The sequence below is a fragment of the Sinohyriopsis cumingii genome, chromosome 2 (assembly GCF_028554795.1).
Source record: "Sinohyriopsis cumingii isolate HCF-2022 chromosome 2, ASM2855479v2, whole genome shotgun sequence".
Lineage (NCBI taxonomy): Eukaryota > Metazoa > Mollusca > Bivalvia > Unionida > Unionidae > Sinohyriopsis > Sinohyriopsis cumingii.
Window position 1 is genome coordinate 22678357 of NC_142962.1, and position 19580 is coordinate 22697936.

The window sequence follows — 19580 nt, forward strand, 5'->3', positions numbered from 1 at the left end:
CAACATGTTTTGGGTAACCAAGATGTCCTAGGGACAGTGTGTAATGTTCTTACAGTCTCTACATGAGGTATTGTCACACAAGTGTCCTCCCGGAATGACCTTTCAGGAATGTCCATGACAGTCCTGTCCTGAAGCGAGTGGTTGTTCTCGGTGACAGGTTCTTCTGGCACCGTCACTAACACAGGTTGAAAAGTAACTTTTTTCCTTGAACAACTCTTGTGCATACTGGGCCACTTCTTGGGTCCAAGCCTCAAAACCCCCCTTTTTCCAATCACGAACATCTGTCCAATGAGGGTGTAAGTCACAAGCTACACACACATCGTCATACACGTCTTGGGTCGCTAAAAGTTGACGAATCTTTTTTTCCTGTTGAGGTCGAGAAGTATCCAGATGAAAACGCAAGGCTTTGAACAAAAGGAGTTTTTCGTGACCATTTAAGGCCATGGAGGTGGTAAGTACTGATCGTAAAGAGTCCACAAGGAATCGGCTGGTAAACGAAATCCCAGAAAACAAGTCACTAAGACACACACCACTTGTCGTCCAAAATTGAATGGATACAGTTCTTGTAATAATCGATGGTAATGATCCACGGTTTGAATATGGTCATTGAGTTCCTTCCACGGAATCTGTTGGATGACATGTGACATAAACCGTGGCATGGCAGCCTGTTTTTATATTCTCTTTTTTTCGGATGCAATAGACGTACTTTCTAGCCAGAGATCTTCGTTCTCCAGTAGGGAATCTAAATCTTGCATACTGTAACCGAAACGTCAGAGTTCGTTTAGGTGTTTCCTCTTCCTCTAAGTAGATTCCACGTAAAATATGTTGGTAATCCTTTAACTTGTCTTCCTCAATGCATTGCACTAGGTGAATCTCGAAGTAACCATAATCATGAACATGTCGATCATTAGCGACCTCAAAGTGTTGAACAATGTCTGACCATTGAAAGAATTTCTGACGAATCAGTTCTCTTATACCATTCAAGTACCAGTGGTTAAAGATCTGGTGACGTATCGGATGCAATTGTTCTTTACGTTTCACTTGTATTTTGACCAGCTCTCGGTAAATGCGTTCTCTCAACTCCACAGGCAAAGCACGAATGTTCTCTTGTAAAGTATCCATGAATAGGTCATACTAAATCCTCTTTGGTCTGACACAAGAAATGTACTCTTTGCACAAACATGGTTTCACTTCAGTGTCGAATTTAAATCGTTGAGTCACTAATCTACACATTACAATTCGTTCAGAAGTTTCCTCTTTCACCAAGTTGACATTGTGTTCAAAAAGTTTGTAATTCGTTAACTCTTCCTCTGGAATTCGATGCAGTACGTTTACAATGTAGTAACTACAATCGTCCATACCAAACCATTCCTTTTTATAACCAGAAGGTCGTTGATCAATGTCTGTCCAATGGAACACTTTCAATTGAATCAGTCCTTGTATAGCCTTCAGGTACCAGTGGTTCAAACACCGGTGACGTATCGGATGCAATTGTTCTTTACGTTTCACTTGTATTTTGACCAGCTCTCGGTAAATGCGTTCTCTCAACTCCACAGGCAAAGCACGAATGTTCTCTTGTAAAGTATCCATGAACAGATGATTATGGTAAAAAGTTACTTCAATGTCTCGGTCCCACTAAGGGTAAGTAATGACAATTCGGTGACCATCGAGCATGTTCAACGAAGGCCGAATCTTGCGGTTCCCAGTGGTGAAGTGACACACCGCAACTGAAGCACTTGACTTTATCTCCTTCGCCCAAGTAGAAAAATCCGGCTCTGGCTAATTCTTCGGGGGTCGGTCCTCCCAGATACTTTGGCCATTTTCCTTTGAACGATTGAAGACGATTTTCAAAGTCGCAGTATTCCGACAAACGCACAGGAAACGAATATTCGTTTTTCACAGGTTCGTTTCGATGAGGGTTGAGTGAAATGGGTAGGAGTTTGCTCAGGGCTGGATGACATCCGTAGGGAGGTAAACGTGAAGGTCGACATTCCCCTTTAAAACGAAACCCAGTAAAATGTCCAAGAGGACGAGCAGCATCGCTTTCGCATCCCACAGGTTTGACACGCACAGCATCACTTTCCATGACAGGGGTAGGGGCACTAAAGTTCCCATGATGCTTTACGGCATCGCTCAGGTCACAAGGTACAGCATCGGTCCCATCGCAAGGCTCACAATCGCACTCGTCTGCAAACTCCGTTACGCAATTACAATGGTAACCACATGGACAATCGCAGTTTCCTTCCGGACATTTTCCGTCGCAATGCATGGGTCTTATCCATCCAATATTAGTCACACTAGAGGAAGATACAACTTTTTTACAATCCCCAAACTGGAACGATGTCTCTTTCAAAGTATTCATCTTGTTTGCTCGGTCTTGGTAGTCACAATGAACTATCGATCTTGCCTAGGGTTCCTTTTTTATATACAGACCAATACCGACGTGACCGTACGGTAAGGTGAAATGATTGGGAAGTCGAACTCGCTTCTGGTATACAATTTGATAGACTTTTTCCAGGGGCCAACTGACGATGTGGTGAGTGGGTAAACGTACAATTTTGTTCGGTTGGTAGGTGGTCACTTTAAAGTTTCCATCCTCTCCCGATTGCAAGGCTTCTTTCAATACCTCAAAGTTGACCACTCGACTGGTACGATAATTCAGAGTCAGTCCTTTCACTTTGCACTCTGTGTGCACTTCTCCTTGTTTGTCACGGTATTCGTAGCCGTAATTTTTGGGACCGCCACTGACGAAACTTAGAATCTTGTCGTCGGGATGTTCGTCTGTCCAGGCTCCTAAACGGTCTCCTTCGATGTTAGGGTGATGTTGAATCGGGTGATGGATGTAAATGCAACTGTCCGTGTCAAAGTACAGGACGCGTTCCCCTAACAGTTCTAAAGCTTCGTACAATTTTAAGCGAGCATGGGCTGTCACGTAAGCCGCAATGATGACATTTCCAAAAGGGTCGTCTTGTACAAAGTCCAGATCTTCTTCGTAATTGACCAAGATCAAATTCTCTCGAACGACGTCCACGTGTTTCATGTATTTGGTTTTGTCGTGAATCATCTGGAAGTAGCGGGAAGGTTCTGTCAAATATTCCGTCTTGGGTAAACACGGTCGTTGTGCCATTTTGCCCCACAAGCAATTTAACATCACTTTGGCAAACGATCGCCTGCCTTCGTTTTTCTCGATGTGGTCTAAAGTGATGCCTTCTTGTTCCCGGTATTTCTCTTTGAATTGTATTTGGTCTTCGGGAGTGTGACACCAGGAAGGATAGCCGCTGGCTTCTTGCTTCAGTTTCAAAAAGGCATCCACGTAGTCTGCGAAAATGCCTTTCTGACTGGGATCACCCTTGCGGTACTGTTGTGTCTTGGGAAAGTGGCAAATCTCGTATACTTCTAACAGTTCGTATCCCATGTCCAGAGCTTTGAACAATTCTACGCTGACCCAGGTTCCCGTCAAGGCCCGTTCTTCCTGGCTGTGATGACAAGGCTGGTCTTGGTTGCACGTTTCGGCACAAGTACGGCACAAGGGAAACATCAGTTTGCCTTGACAATGGTGAGGTAAGACGGGATGGTAGAGGTTCGTGGGAGGCAAAACTTTGCACTTGATCAAGCCTTCGTATTGTCGAATGTTTTTCAGGTCGATGTGTTCCGTCAGCAATTGCGGGTGCCCTACAGGAAAGCGACAATATTTGCACACGTAGGGATACAGCGAACACACGTCCAAGTATTTGATTTCTTCTCCTTTCTCTTCGTCGGCTTGGTACAGCAAACAGGTGGCATTGGTCCTTCCTCCGTACAAACTATCCCTTGGGTTCAGCGGGTCCATGAACTGGTAACTTTCCACGAGGCGTTTAAACTCGGGATCGGTTTTCAAACGGTGATCGTACTCGTGTTCCCACATTTCCACCACTTGGTATCCTTGCTGTTCTAACTTTAGGCGTCGCTGACAAGTGTCCTGGTACAAGTCTTCCATGGTTCGTTGTAAAAACTGATTTTTAGTGCCACGGTCAGGGTAACAGACGGGACATCCGTGAAATAAGCAACCGTTAAACTCGTACACGATCTTGGGGTTTTCTAAGTCCCAGCCATCGACCGAATACGTTCCGATGGTCTTTTCGCCCCCTCCGTTGCGAGCATGCTGAATCCACTTGTCTTCCTTGTCGCACAAGTAATGTAACCAACGTAGGGCTTTGACCGAGTATTGACGCTTGACATAGTTGGTCGTTTGAGGACTGATGACAGCCACGGTGTTTTCAGGCATGAATCGTTGTCGGTACACTAAGGAACACGCTTTGGCAATGGTGCAAGCTTCTTTCAAAGGATCGACCCCTCCGTGTTCCATGAACAGTTCTCGAAATTTTCCACAGCAACGTCGTAAAATGTCCACGTCGGAACGACAATACTTTAACATTTCTTCCTGAAAGTCGAAAGGGTCCGAGGCGTGAGCCTGGTACCAAGCGTAGAAAGCTTCTCGTTGTTCGGTACGCATGTTGTCGGGGTCGTAATAGTGAGCCTCAGGCAAATGGGGTAGAACGGCATGTTGATTGGCTTCCGTATTGAAAAAGTGTGGAAAGTACCCTTTAGCCATTTCTGTCATTCCAAACGTTTTAGGCATTCGACTCAAAGGCATGGCCAAATAGCTCATCGAATCTTTAAACTGTACTTGTCCCACTTGCATGAAAATGATTTTGGCTCCGTTCAAAGTGACTTTAGGACGTTCGGTGCCTTGTTCCGTATAGTATCTGAGAAGAAACTGTCCATCGTATCCGGAGAAATTGTGAGCCATCACCGTGGCATGACGATGACAATCTCCGTAACGTTCGATGTCCTCTTGGCTCCACGTCTTGTCGATGGGGTCTAAGACCCATCGAGCGAAATCGGCTAGCGTGTTCGGTCCCCGAAAGATTTTTTCACGTCCTCCAGGAATCTTGCTGCAGTGAGGGCAATGACTGAAGATAGGTTCTTGAATGCACTTCTCGCACGCTCGATGAGCCACGCAGAAATTAGGAATGTGAATGCCGGTCTCTTGCATGCATTCGAAATCAAAAAAGATGAAATTGCCTTTCTTCTTGTGACCGTCCTCTTTCTCTGGTGGGGGTTGGTATTTTTGCACGTAACATTGGTGTTCCAAGTCCACGATGTGGTGACAAATGTGACATTTTTTTTTTTCCTGAACATACGTGTGCCTTGGTACTATTGGTACGTATGCCTTGTCTACACGTAGGGCACAATCTCAGGAGTTGACAAGCGCATTTCTGCTGTGAACCTTGCGTCTTCAAATGTTGTTGGTAACAGGTAGGGCTAACAAACGTGCGCAGACAAGTTGAACAAGGCACTGGTTCTTCGCTCAGACAGGGTGAAGAGGCCAAACATCCTGTGCATTTCGATCCGCAATGCTTGTGTTGCTCTCGATTGTTATAACCATGGTCACATTTCTCACAGTAATAACTGTATCCCAGGAATCCAGTGATAGTGGTAATCGTATCGAAATGGTCATCGTGATAATAGACATGAATGTATTTTCCATCCTTAAAGTCTTGCCCTCGAAACAATAGAGGTCCGCGCACTTCTTGAGGGTGCACTTTCAAGGTGTATCGTGGAGCTAGGACATCTTGCAATTTTTGCATCTCAGGAATGCCACAGGGTGTGTCTTTGGACAGTCCGGCTTGTTGTAACAGGAGTTCTGCTTCATTTCGTTGTTTGGCTCGGTCGGAACGTTGAATAGTGTCCCAGGTTCTTTTCCATTCTACCGTGTCGTTCTTGTTGGCATAGGTTCGTCCCACCACGATGGCACGGGCTAAGCACATCTGGTCATGAGGGTTGTCAATTCGGACGAGACTCTTTTTGGTGTTGCGAAGGTCGTCCACCAATAACATCTTTTTGTGTCCTGTCCCTTGAGGAGGAGAGACGTGGGTCATGTCCAGTGTGGCTTTACCATCGGTGATGTCAAACTGATCATTAGATTGTTGTACGTGTTGAATCTTGTCCATGACTTTGGAAGCAGTCAACTCTGCAGGGGTGCTAAACTCGATCCAAACAGGGGATTTCAAACCGTCGTGTTGTATGGAAAGTCTCAAACGATCGTCTTGTTTGGGTTGACATTGTCGCTTGAGTGCAGTGAGCAAAGAATCCCACACCTCAGTGATGAACACTTCTGCTTTCTCTAACGGCACTTCAGCCTTGAAATCTTTAAACTTCACCGTGTATTTGTAAGCCGTGGTTCTAAATTTTCTAGAGGAGCGCTTTTCCGTCTCTCGAATGGAATAGTACTTTTCAGGGTTGACAAAGGGTGGTGAACTTGGTTTAGAGGGTTCGGATTCTGGTTCACTCATGTCCTCTTCAAAATCACTGGCATGAATTTGTGCCAAGATTTCAGCCCTGGTAAGAGGCGATAGATCACGTTTCTGCCTCTTACTTTCTTCTTTCTTCTCGAATGAATGGGATCGTTTCATCTTGAAAGCAAAAAGTCAAATGACTCAAGTTCAAACACCATAAACTACTTTATAGTCATAGCAGACCAGCGTATATAAAAGGGTGTGTGTCTTGTCCTTTCACTATTCATTTCACTCTCAAACCGAGCACAACGATGGAAGAGACTGACCAGATGGAACGTTTCGTCAGAGCTTTGCGAGGGGTCATTAGAAAATTCTCTTCAGACCAGCCTACGGACTACTCTCCTTCCTTTAGAGATAAAAGTCAAGATACTTGCTATATCTGTCAGAAGAAAGGGCATTGGTCTTCAGAGTGTCCAGACCGTCAAAAAAGAACAAAAACAGGGGCTAAAAAAGACAAAAGTCAAGATACCTGTTATTATTGTAAAGAAAAAGGACATTGGTCTCCAGATTGCCCAAAAAAGAAACAAGAGGAGTCAGAAGAAAAGAGGAATTCTTCAGAAGAAGAGAGGGATTCTTCTGAGGAAGAAAGAAGACAGGTGAAGAAAAAGAAACAGGAGAAAAAAAGAAGAAGGGAAGAAAGCGAGGAGGAAGAAGAGGAAAAGAGTGAGACGGTGAAGAAATTAAAAAAACAGAGAGACTAAACAAGGAGAAAAGAAGAAGTTAATGAACTTTTTATTAAAGTGTTGTGAATTGAGAATTGGATTGTAAAAAATGGAGAAAAGAATAAATGAATGATATAAGGTAAGTGTCTTTGAGTTGTGATTTTAAAATAAGAACGTACACTCACGCACTCATACACAGACACGTACTATAAGGGTAAAATGGGTGGGTTTTTTTTGAGTTATTGGCAAATTGAAATTGTATTTCTTTTCGAGAAATGTGGGTGGCCCTGAAAAGGGCCTTTTTTCTTCATGGTGAAAGGGTGAGTTTAAGCAATCAACTTTAACTGCCTTAAGCCTTTGCCACGGCCAAGGCCTACTTCTGGACTGCGTAATGTTGATAATGATTGGGTTGAAATCACTAAGGGTGGTACGGTAGGCTTAGTCACAGGGTTAACGTGTTTAGCTCGGGAAGGTCGTATTCTCTTCGGTCGTGATAAAGAAGTCTGATACATTTGTTTCAGACTTCTTAACTCCGCTAAAATGTCCAACAGTACCGTGACCGTTTGATTTTCACCCTCTTGTTTCTTTGCTGCTACTTCTTCTTCTTGCTGTTGCTGCTGTTGTTTTTTTCTTACCTCTTCTTCTTGTTGCTGTTGCTGTAGGAGAAAAGCCTGTTCCGCTTCCTTTTGTCGTTGTATAAATTTCTCCAATTCTTCTTTTTGTCTCTGTCTAAAATTTTCCACTTGCGGTAATGAAGAAGGTAACGAAGGTTCCGGAACAAATTCTTGCGAGGAGAGAAAATCCACAAAATCCCAATTCACCTCTTCTGAAAGTAAGTCCGAGTTCCCTTGGGCAGTCTCCCCTGCTTGTGCACCCCAATGGATCGTTTTCTGAGTTTCCGTCATGTTGAATCACTGTCGCATAGATTGACTGCACACAAGCGCTAGCGAATCTATATAGACTACGTGACGTCACAGACTGCTCTCTTCGGATTGGATGCGGGCTGACTGAATTCTGTAACGCGTGTTCGGATTGGTGAATGAACTCAATCCGTTTCAATCCTTCCTGTCCCTATAAATAAGCGCCGTTCACTGCATTGATTCACCTATTCTCGGAGCCTCAACATGTGGACAGACGTTGAATCTTCAACCCTTGTGTCAACAATGATGTTCAGGACGGACATGCTCATGTATGTCCGATCCAAGTGGACCATTGTCCACAGGACCAACAGCAACCTGTGGATAAGAAGAGTCTATATAGAGAGACAAGGTTGCCTCAAGAGGACTCTGATGTATGGCCCTGCTGTAAGACGAAGTTTGAGGAAAAGAAGATGTCGCAAATGCCCTTTATGTTAAGGGCATATTAACATAAACCAAAGGCCCTTTTCAGGGCCAGCCATATTTCTCGAAAAGAGATAGTCTTTCCATTGCCTACCCTTTTTTTTAAAAAAATTTTTTAAAAAAAATCCCATGTTAAATTCCCCTTGTCCGTAGAGTAACCCACGATTTATAGCCATGTTAAATTCCCCTTGTCCGTAAAGTGACCCACGATTTTTTGCCATGTTAATTCCCCTTGTCCGTAATCTGACCCACGATTTTTCGCCATGTTAAATTTCCATTGTCCGTAATCTGACCCAAGGGTGTTTTTAATGCTAATTCCCATTGTCCGTAAACTACCCCCATTCACTACTATCGGCCTATATTTAATTCACGCAGAAACGACCAAGGATTAATAATATTAACGTGTTTAATAAAACAGATAGTCCACCGACGTTGAATGTCTGACTGCATCAACGAAATAAGCTGCATAACTTTGTCTAGTGTTTACTCAAATTCAAACGGCGACTGAACCCAGTCGAACAGGTTACGTATTAGACAAATTCCTATGCGTACGTACATTTTCAGTAGACCCCCACCCCCGCAAGCGTATGCATTTGGGTTAAAGACACACGATACTAATGGTATGGAAAATGGAGGCTCGAAAATGGGAACCAGCCTGTTTTAGCTGACCAGGATTGGTTAATAATGTAAGTTATGTTGTAGGAAAAAGAATCTTTGAGAGTTTATCCTAGTTGTAAGTGAGAAAAATAGAGACATTGTTTTATTCATGGAATTTCAGTCCTTTAACAGTCTTGAGAGCTTATCCTAGTTGTAAGTGAGAAAAATAGAGACATTGTTTTATTCATGGAATTTCAGTCCTTTAACAGTCTTGAGTTTGGAACACTCATTACTAAAATTAGCACCTGACTCTTTTGTGCGGAATTGAAAGCACATGTTTCAAACACATGCAGGTCCAGAAAATGCCGCGGCTCATATCCTTCCCTCTACACAGAAGATGATATCCAGGTTTCATCTATACTGATAAATATAGGTTTGATCACGAGTACTCAAAAATTTTAAGTTATTGAATTTTTAATCGCATGGTGTTTGCATAGGTTTTCTATGGGAACTGAATTAGTACCGTGAGTCCTTAACCCTCGTCCACCTCCATGCGTACGTACTTAATGGACGGCCCCTATGCAGGTGACTCGCTTGGCGCTCAGCATTAAGAAGTTAGTGATAGGACTGGTTGGCCTGTGGACCAGCAAGTTGTTCTCGACCTTTTTTTTTTTTTTTTTTGACTGGCGCCAGTCAAAAAAAAAAAAAAAAAAGGTCGAGAACAACCTGCTGTTCTAGTTGGCCTGATGCCAGGATAATGTGACTGGATGGGACCACATGGGCTCGTATCGTTGCTTAAAATTGACATGTCATAAATGTATATATTATAACTACAAGGAAGGACACTTCTCTCCTTTCTAGCGTGATCCATTTAAGAATAAACGCTGTTATTTTAAGCCACATTTCGCGTAGCGTAACAAATTTGGTACCGATGTTTAGCTGAGGCATTCGACTTGGTATCCCTATCAAAAGTTTGACTTAATATCATACTTTTAAGGAATGCCAAATCATTTTCTCACGGTACCGTTCAACATGTACCTGATCGCCTCCGCTTAATCTGCAAGAACAAAGCGCTGAATGAAATACAGTCCTCTCATTGGTTAAAAGAAAAAGACGTCCTGTATTTATTTATAACTTATTTTCAGTTGGCCAATGAGAAGGTAGTATTCCTTTCAGGGCGTTGTTTATGCATATTAAGCAGTGGATGGTGCGTCATCAGAAATATAGGAAGGACGGTAGCAATAGGACAGAAAGAAGAGTAATGATAGGAAAGGAAGAAGTAAGTAAAAGAGTCTCGGTCTTCGTTTTGTTCGCTTCATACAGACCAATCCGGCTACCGCGATGAGATAGATGAACATCAACTGGTATAGTCCTTAGTCCTAGAACTTAAGACACATCACCCGATAATTTTGTTCTGGGGGTGGAGGTGATCACAGAGGCTCGTATCGTTGCTTAATATTGACCTGTCATACATGTACTATATAATAACTACAACGAGTCCCAGTGATAATAACTATTATATTGTACATGTAAGACAGGTCAAATTTAAGCAACGATATGAGCCCCTGTGGGGGTGATAGCACTTAAAAACAACATGTGCTATAACTTACATTGTAGGACTAGTATAGCCCTCAGAATCACTACAGTATAGGTCTTACTTGTTGCTGACTGGTTCATTAGAATGTGATTTTGAAAAGCTCCGGCTTGTGAGATAACAAAACAGGAGCTTATGCAATTATTGATATTAAACTTACAATTTACAAGGAGATCAGTCTAATGCTGATCGCGGATGTATTGGCACACATCGCTACTGTCACAGTAACTGGTGATTCACAGTAAAATATCGTTCAAAGTAGAGGATAATATATGCCTGTAGATTGAGATAAGCACATAAGAGAACTGTCATGAAACTAATCACAGAGGCAACGACCCATTAGAATGGAGCACAACTCGGTACACGAGGAGACAGGTCAAGGTCGGTCTAAGTTTGGGACGATTTGCATTTCACAGTGTTCCTTTCTTCATTTTAAAAAGTATTGGATGCCATTTGGAATTTAACTGTCCACATCTCAGAGGATTACACCTCAATTGTAACAATATGATAAACTTATGCCGATTACGGGAAGACGAAAGGTGTGTCTCGTTAGGTTGTTGCATAAACTTTTTTTCAATTTTTTTTTTTAATATGATTAGAAACGTAAAATTCCCGTTAAGTGACTGTAATATGTGTTCCATGGATCATGACATCAGCTTCTTGGGCCACATTGTTTCAAATGAAATGGTAATTGTGAATGCACATTCATTTCTGAAATCAGCAATTACGGAAATACAAATTGCATGGAAGCCAGTCAACCTTTTTTTTTTAAAATTCCATTGTTAATACAAGACTGTTTTGAAATTATTTTTTTTATTGTCAAACATAATTGACATAAAGACGATTGATTCTTCAGATTGTATCCGATTGTAAATCACTCACATCTTGGTCTTCATGCATTGCTAGTCAAATGTTGATCAGTGCCCTCCATTGTGGAGATACCTAAGATGTACTTGCCAAGTTATAGCGATGAGTTGTCTTTTCCTCTCCACCATGGCAGCATCATTGTGATTAACCCCATACCATGATGTGTTGAGGAACAAAAAAATTGCACGTGTTTTACTTAGTCTTACTTTAAGCACTCCAACGACTGATCTTGACCATCATATTAAACAGTTTTCAGCACTATGGGTCCACCAACAACTGGAGGCAGTGTTTCCCTTTACCCTCATTTGCACTTCAGAGACCCCCAAATTTTGTATTTGACCCCCAGTTTTGATACTAAAGTTTGTTTTTTTTACCCAGTCTGACCCCCAGTTCTCACACCAAGGAGATTTTAGACTCAGTCTTGCACCCCTAGGGAATACACTGTGAAGGAGGAAAATATAAAACTTTGTCTCGTAGCACAATTTTTTCTCTTCTTAATGATAAGTTGTATACTTGGGTGCATCCTGCTACAGGATCCTAGTCATCCTGAGATCAGACCATCTCCATCTCTTTTACTTGATTTATCTTGGGAAGTTGGTAATAACCTCTGGTAGTGACAGTTCTTTTGACAGTGTAATGGATCCAATACGCTGTTTTACAACGATACTCCGTGATGCTGCAGAGGAAACAATAACAAGAACTTGTGCAGTTCCTAAACATGTGAACCGAATTTGTTGACAAAAAATCTAATAGAAGTAAAAGTTCAACCTAGAGACACTGGATCTGTTTTCTCCTTGCACACTCTAATATACAGTATTTATTCAGATCTAGTGTCTTTAGGTTGAACTTCTCTAACAAAGAAAGGTTCCTGTAAATTTCAGATCTGCTAATGCTGAAGATTATAATAAATTTCTTACTTTCAGAGAACTATAAGGATCAGATGATACTAGGTTTTGAAACAATTACCCAATAGCAGCTCTCAATACACGTATCAACATTTAAAAATTTTTTTTTATGCCATCTTGGCTGGAAGCAATGTACAGATCTGACCTGTCTATCAAATCCACAAATACTGACTAGTAGGATAAGAGCGTCCGGTGCTACGGTAACATCGGCCATGTTTTAGCCACAAACAAACGTGTGGTGAGAATACGTTTGCATTACAGACTTTAAGGATTTTTGGGATATATTGACAAAATGGTGCTGCCATGTGCATGGAGAACATGCAGTGCAGATGAGAGATATTCGGAAAGGTTGGAAGGAGGCCGTTTTATATGTTTTCCGACTCCAAGCGTGATTTGGAAAAGGTAAAATGATGGATCAAAGTGTGTGGTCGACCGCACGAACAGCTTAATATCGTCAGAGTAAACCAACACAAGGCCGTTTTCTCAAAGGTAATTCAGTTTAGATTACACTATGGTAAATAAGTATATGTAGTATTCTAGAAAGTAATGTTAAATAGAAAAAATATCTAATACACATTTTGTAAGGCTTGTTTATGTAATTGTTGTTATCATGGGTTAACTACATTTCTTCAGTGCATCATAGGCTATACATGGCGGCCAGGTTTATCGGGTGGAAGAAAAACCTGGAAAGAACCGGAGACTCAAGGAAAGCTACTAAAAAGCTTTTTCACATACCCACATTGGCCGAGCCCAAAATCGGAACCTATGTGGACATAGGTGAGATGGCAGTGACCAGTAAAGGTGATAGCCCTTGACCACTCGGGCATCCAGGTCACCCTGTAATACTAGTGCTTTGGTTATAAGTATACATTTATCCCAAACCAGCCCTCTTGATATTTTTATCTTGTATTGAAGGAATTAACAACAGGTTAATACATTCTCAGTGCATATATAGTAGAGCATATATTTATGTTATGACTAGGTCATGAATAAGAATAAGAATTCTTTATTTCAAACTACATTGTCCATGGATCTAAATTAAAATATAGATATAAAATGTTTCTTTGCTGATATTCATACAAAAAGTCAGATTTACTTTGTTTTTTTTGATTGTTATATAATGCATAGTTTTGTAAAGATACATTTTTTTCAGCACTTTGTTGGAGGAAATGGACCAGATGAGAATTACCCAGACCCCATTCAAGTTGATGGTTCATGTACTATGCCAGCAAGAAAACTTCCAGTGAAGAGAGCTTCACAACAAAATGCAACCATGCAAGTAGGCATATGACAGCTTCTGCGACACTTTTGACTAACAAAATTACCAAATATAGGGTACATATAGAATGTCTCGTATGTAAAGTTAAAATGTACAAACTTTTATCACACTGTATTCCTACATCTTTGTTACAAAAGGCCAACAAAATATTGACAGTGTGTTGTCTTCTAACACTTTTTCAAAATGTATTTGTTAAGGACGAACACTGAATATACTATGATTGGATAGTACCCAATACGATAATATTGACCCGATCTGCACATCTCCTAGAGGTGTTGACACTTTAGGAATGTTTGGTGCAATTCTGCACTCTAGTGGTGTTCCCTTTAGACTAGAGAGGTGAGGCATGTCCTTTTCATCCACTTTCGATACTCTAAATGCAAAAGAAATGAAATAAAATAATTGTGTTAAACAATGTTGTTTCTATGTTTACTTCATATCAGCGCCAATTTTAGGCATCTATAATTTATGCACATGTTTTCATTGCACACCTTATTACTTGTTCTATCTGGTGACATTGTATTGTACATTTACATGAATATTTTTCTATTGCGTATCAAAGTATATTGCATCAGCATGATGAATAAAAACAAAGTATTAAAGCTATATTGTTTGTGTTGTTTATTTTAATCTGGAAGTAATAAATAATTATCTCTATGTTCCATCTACAATAAGATTTTTAAAAAGTATTTCTCTTGGTAAATTATTTGTATTTAAATTCATACTTTTTGTTTATATCTGTCTGGCAAACCACTGGCTTCCTTTTCTTACCCTCTGTCGGTCTAGCAACTACGACATGGTTAAGTGGCACTGGTTTTATTTTCGATCCCCTTGCCACATGCCATTGCTGAGGAACGCTTGTGCAGCTCAGCTGGTTAGGAACAGTAGTGAAGTTATGTAGTTTGAAACCCTATAGGGACTTAATTTGCCCTGCTACATGGGAGCAATGCCCACTGACCCTGCAACAGTACATTTTTCAGATATCATGCACATTAATTAGTAAAATAAATGCTATCTGTGCACATATCTGAAACATACTGCTTATACCGTTCCATGAAATGCCAGAGGAAGTGTTTATACTTTATTAGGTTTCCAAACAACATGTGTCAAAGTTAAAATTTTGATAACTGTAATTAGTAAATCCTCCCAGTGACATAAATATAAATAAAACATGTCGGATACTGTGTTTTTGGTTTGTCTTTAGTGCTGCTGCCTGAGGTTCCTGCCATATGTGAGCTTAGTATTCTAGTATACTGTATGTCAGCATGATCATGTAAGGGAATTTACTCATATGAAAATAAATATTAATTTTTCTAAAAATGAATAGTAATGTAGTTAATGCAAAGTCTATTCAATGAAGGCTTTGCATCTTAAATGTCATCAAAAAGCTTCCAGAGGCCATCCATACATGTTGTCGTACACCGAGGGGGATCAAACAAGTACATGGATGAATGATGGGGGTTTGGGTATTTTAAAAATGTGATGTCACAAAACTAACATCAGCGCCATCTACCAGATAAATAATTTAGAATGCAGTGTCGTATTGTTTTTCTAATGCAAAGGGATTTCAAACCAATTTTAATTTTGAAAATCTTTATTGGTTGGGGGTGTCAAAGCTTTGTGACATACGAGGGAGCTGAGTTTTTGTGACATAAACGGGGTTTAAAAAAATCTGCCCAAATTACGTGACATCATATATCGATGACCCTAGACTAAAATTATTGATCACTGTGGACATTTGCAATGGTGGCCAGGTACTAAATTGAGTCAAGAGAAAAGGACATATGGTGAAATCAACAGCTAACATGATAATACGATTTTTATTTTCAACTGCTGCAGCCTTCATTGTGAGATTACAGCATGCTAACACCTTTGGGTTGACCTCATCCAAATATATCCATTTACGTAATTTAACGTTTGTTTTTGCCGAATGTACTTCTCGAACAGTGTGTATATAATGACATTCTAATGGAATATGGATGTATGAGGATCCAAATCAAGTGAATACTTGCCATTTTAATGTATGTGCAATCAAATTGTAAAAAATAACATGCATTACTTAAATAGTCGGTAAAATAAATGTTACTGTTCAGGTACACCATGACCTTGATTTTGGACAGAGTCAAGTACAAACATGCATATATTCATTAAGAACAGCCAGCAAATAATACAAATTAAATATACACAACACCATATACTGACCTCGGAGATTATATAAATCAACATGTACTTTTTACTTAGCAAAATGTGGAATGACAATTCCAAACAAATTTAGAACATCAAACCTACTATTGGAGAGCAGCATCTAATGTATAGAACAAACGACTGAGATGAGGTGGTATTGTACCGATAGCCCCTCTCGTGCATAACTTCCGAATGCTGACAGTGCATAACGTGCCAATGTCCACTGACAGTAAAATACTTTCTTGTTAAGTGTGTTGACCCACACCCTTTGAGTCAAGTATTTTGATGTAAACTCTTTATGATGTATAGTGTTTCTTCTGATTATTGATTATAATTGATCATTGGTTGGTTGAACAAACCAAGAAGATAATTGATTGTAAAACTCTATAATTATTTTTGTAGAAAGGGAGACTACTACTTTTTAGTTGCATGCAAAACATGAAGGTTAGTAAAACTACAGTGTAATTGGTAAGTGGTGTAGGACTTCCAATCCACTACAGTCTATCTGAATTATTTATTCCCTTCAAAACTTACAAATATAAAACTATACCATACTCTGTAGTTGCAAAGATATAGTTATGATTACATGATTTTGCTGTTAAATTGTAATGTTAATTAATTAAATTAAAAATGTGTTGTATTGTTTCAGTTTAAATGTAAAATCCTTTGTATTGTAAGTAAATGACAAACAAGAAAACCTTAATCTTCTTTACTTGAAATGATTGACACATCACATATGAATGAAAGGGTTTTGGGGATTGCAAATTTTTCAGTTACATAAAACTGATCAACCAGGATTTCATTTAGTAAAAGCTGTAGAACAAAAAAAAAATATATAATTTTTTAAATATTTTTACCAAGAGATTACTCCTGTACATTTATTAACATTTTGAACTCTGGAGCAAAGATATAACAGACAAAAAGTAAAATTTGCTCTTAGTAACCGATTATAATCAATTATCAGTTGGCAAGGTGGAACTGATATCGATTATGAAATTCTGATCGATTCCCATCACTAATGATGTTCCTGTAAAAAGTTTTGGGGATTTTTTGAGGGAATGTGGTGTATGTAATGGATTTTGACATGTGTTACTGGTATCTTTAATTTTATATATCACATTTTAACATTTTTACTTTTATGTTTTATGTTGTATTTCATAAAATGATTGAAAGAAATGTTGTGTGTATAAAAGTTACAACTTGTATTGTAATCAGCCTGAATGAAGTAAAGTTTAAATACATAGGTATTTATATACACGTGTAAAGGTTAAATGCATAGGTATTTATATACACATGTAAAGTGTAAATACATAGGTATCTATACACATGTGTAAAGGAGTAAAAAGTTTAAATACATAGGTGTTTACATGTAAAGGTTAAATGCATAGCTATTTATACACATGTGTAAAGTAGCAAAGTTTAACTCTTTACCTTCTGCTGATGCATATATGCGACCATAAAAATAGTCTTGTAACCCCAGAGATGCATCAGCTCAATTCGCAAATATCTTTCAGTTGATGCCACTAAAACATTTGTGTGTTCATTAGTACTTTCAAGACTGGACTATTGTAACTCAATTCTGTCTACTTCATCTCAGTATCTACTCCAGAAACTTCATAAAGTGCAAAACACAGCTGCTTGGATCATACTTAGAGTAGCATGATCAGAGCACACCTCCCTGCTGCTCTGTACCCTACACTGGCTATCCATTCGATCCAGAATCAAACGCAAAATTTGTTCTCTGTGCTACGTTTCACTGATGACTCCAGTCCAATATACCTATTTGACCTCACCCATGTGTACACACCAGCAAGAGATACTTACGCTCCTCTTCTGACAATTGTATACTCATTATTCCCACTATGAAAACAAAGTCATATGGACAACGTTCTTTTGCATACCAGGACCCAGCAACATGGAATGAATTGCCCACTGAACTTCGACACGAAGACACAGTGATCCCATTCAAGAGTGCTCTTAAAACTCACTTATTTCGACTGCAACAACAAACTTAAAGACCTAATAATGTTTCCTACCTTAAATATTTTCAGCATGTTTTTTATGTTTTCTAATTTCATGGTGTTTGCTTTTTGTAATCATATCATTGTTTTTTTATGTTATAGGTGTTGTCTAATGTTGTAAAGCGCTTAGAGCTTCTATTGATTAGGTACTATACAAAGTCCTCATTATTATTATTATTATTATCAGATACAATCTGCTAATAATACTCTCTCTGTCCCGGCTGGCTCATACTTGCCGTTTCTGGCCAAGGGTTGGGAAACCCCAGGTATGCTTATATACATTTTATATTAATGTTTTGTATTAGATGAAATTACAAACATCCATTCTTTTTTAAAATATTTAGCTAATGAAAATAGTCCTTACATAAAATCATGAACATATTCTATTAGTAGTTTTACAGCATATAAGTGGGAAATTCTATTGAAAACAAGGTCAGTTGTGACAGTAAAACAAAATGGCAACATTCATGTATTCCGATGACGATTCTGATGGGAAGTTTTGAAAGTGATGATATTGATTTTAATCAGATTCAAGATGAAGGATTGGACATTACTATAAGTTCTGTTTTGACACCTGACATTTCAGATTTATCTGAATTCGAGGATGAAACGCCCGAGAATCAAATTTGGTCGGAACATATGAGACTGGTAAACATGGACAACTTTACAGCAGTTTCAGGGCCAACATTTATTTTAAAAGAAAGTGCAAGGGAGATAGATTTCTTTTTATGTGTTTCAGGCAGTATCATAAAAAATTACCAAATCTGCAATAAAATAGTGGACACGTTGTGCAAAATAGTGGTGAGAAAAGTTATCTAATATACATTATAAACACAAACAGATATCTTGAGGTATATCTTTTATTATAAATATGTGAATATAAACATTGATTATTGTGGATTATATGTACTTGTTGGTGGAAAAGAGTGGCACAAAACATTGGTAAGTGTTTAAAATATTATTTTTCATTAAATTACATAGTTTGCATGGGACAAGATTGATATAGAAAGCATGTGCACTAACTCAAGAAGCTCTCAGTCAGTCATTATGATGATCTGGGGTTCAGCCTACAAACAGCAGCTAAAAGGCAGGCTGCTTAGTAGGCAGGGCAGCAAGTACTTGCAGAAGGTAAAGAGTTAAGTACATAGGTATTTATAAACATGTGGATTATTTACTGATCTTATTGCTGGATTCTTGTATTTTACAGCTTGATGTTTCTCCTTCACAATGGCTGACTGTGGAATAGTGTGGGGTGTTATCTGGTTCATTATTCTCCTGGTTTTTGGATGGCCAATTGGATTCTTTTGTGCTATATTTTATGTCCTACTGAGTCCCCTAGCAGCATGTTGCTCAGGTTGTACAGAACTGATGAATCTTCTTGATCGTGGTGTCAAGCTTCCGCTGACATGCTCACAAAACATGGTGCATGGGAAATCAATGTGCTGAGTCAACTTCGTCTACTGAAAACCATCATTAAGACAAACCCAGGCTGTAGGCTATCAGAGGAGGATCTTTCAAGACAAAACCAGGCCGTAGGCTATCATAGGAGGATCTTTTGTGATCATTGATGCCATTGTTATGAGTCTTTGCTCTTAAAATAAGTAACATAAGAGAGCGAAAGACAACAAGTTTTGTAAAATTAAAGAAATAATTTATTTTCCTAGAATACCAAGTGAAAATGAGAAGAAAGAACTTATGGTATTGTCAATTAAATCCCAAAATAATCCAAGAATTACAGACAATTCTTGGTAATTTAAAGTACTGAATAAAACTCAGTACAAGTCTTGAAGAAA

At 39.3% G+C, this 19580-nt stretch overlaps 1 protein-coding gene across 1 annotated transcript in view; it reads left to right on the plus strand.

Moving 5' to 3' along the window:
* Positions 1–18978, plus strand: part of LOC149804460 (uncharacterized) — a 38364-nt gene extending 19386 nt beyond the window's left edge. Inside the window, exons 2-3 of the mRNA XM_089932971.1 lie at positions 10098–10216; positions 13457–18978. Coding sequence (XP_089789097.1) covers positions 10098–10216; positions 13457–13594 — 257 coding nt within the window. The 3' untranslated portion in view covers positions 13595–18978. The remainder of the gene's footprint in view (positions 1–10097; positions 10217–13456) is intronic.
* The last annotated feature ends 602 nt before the right edge of the window (positions 18979–19580 follow it).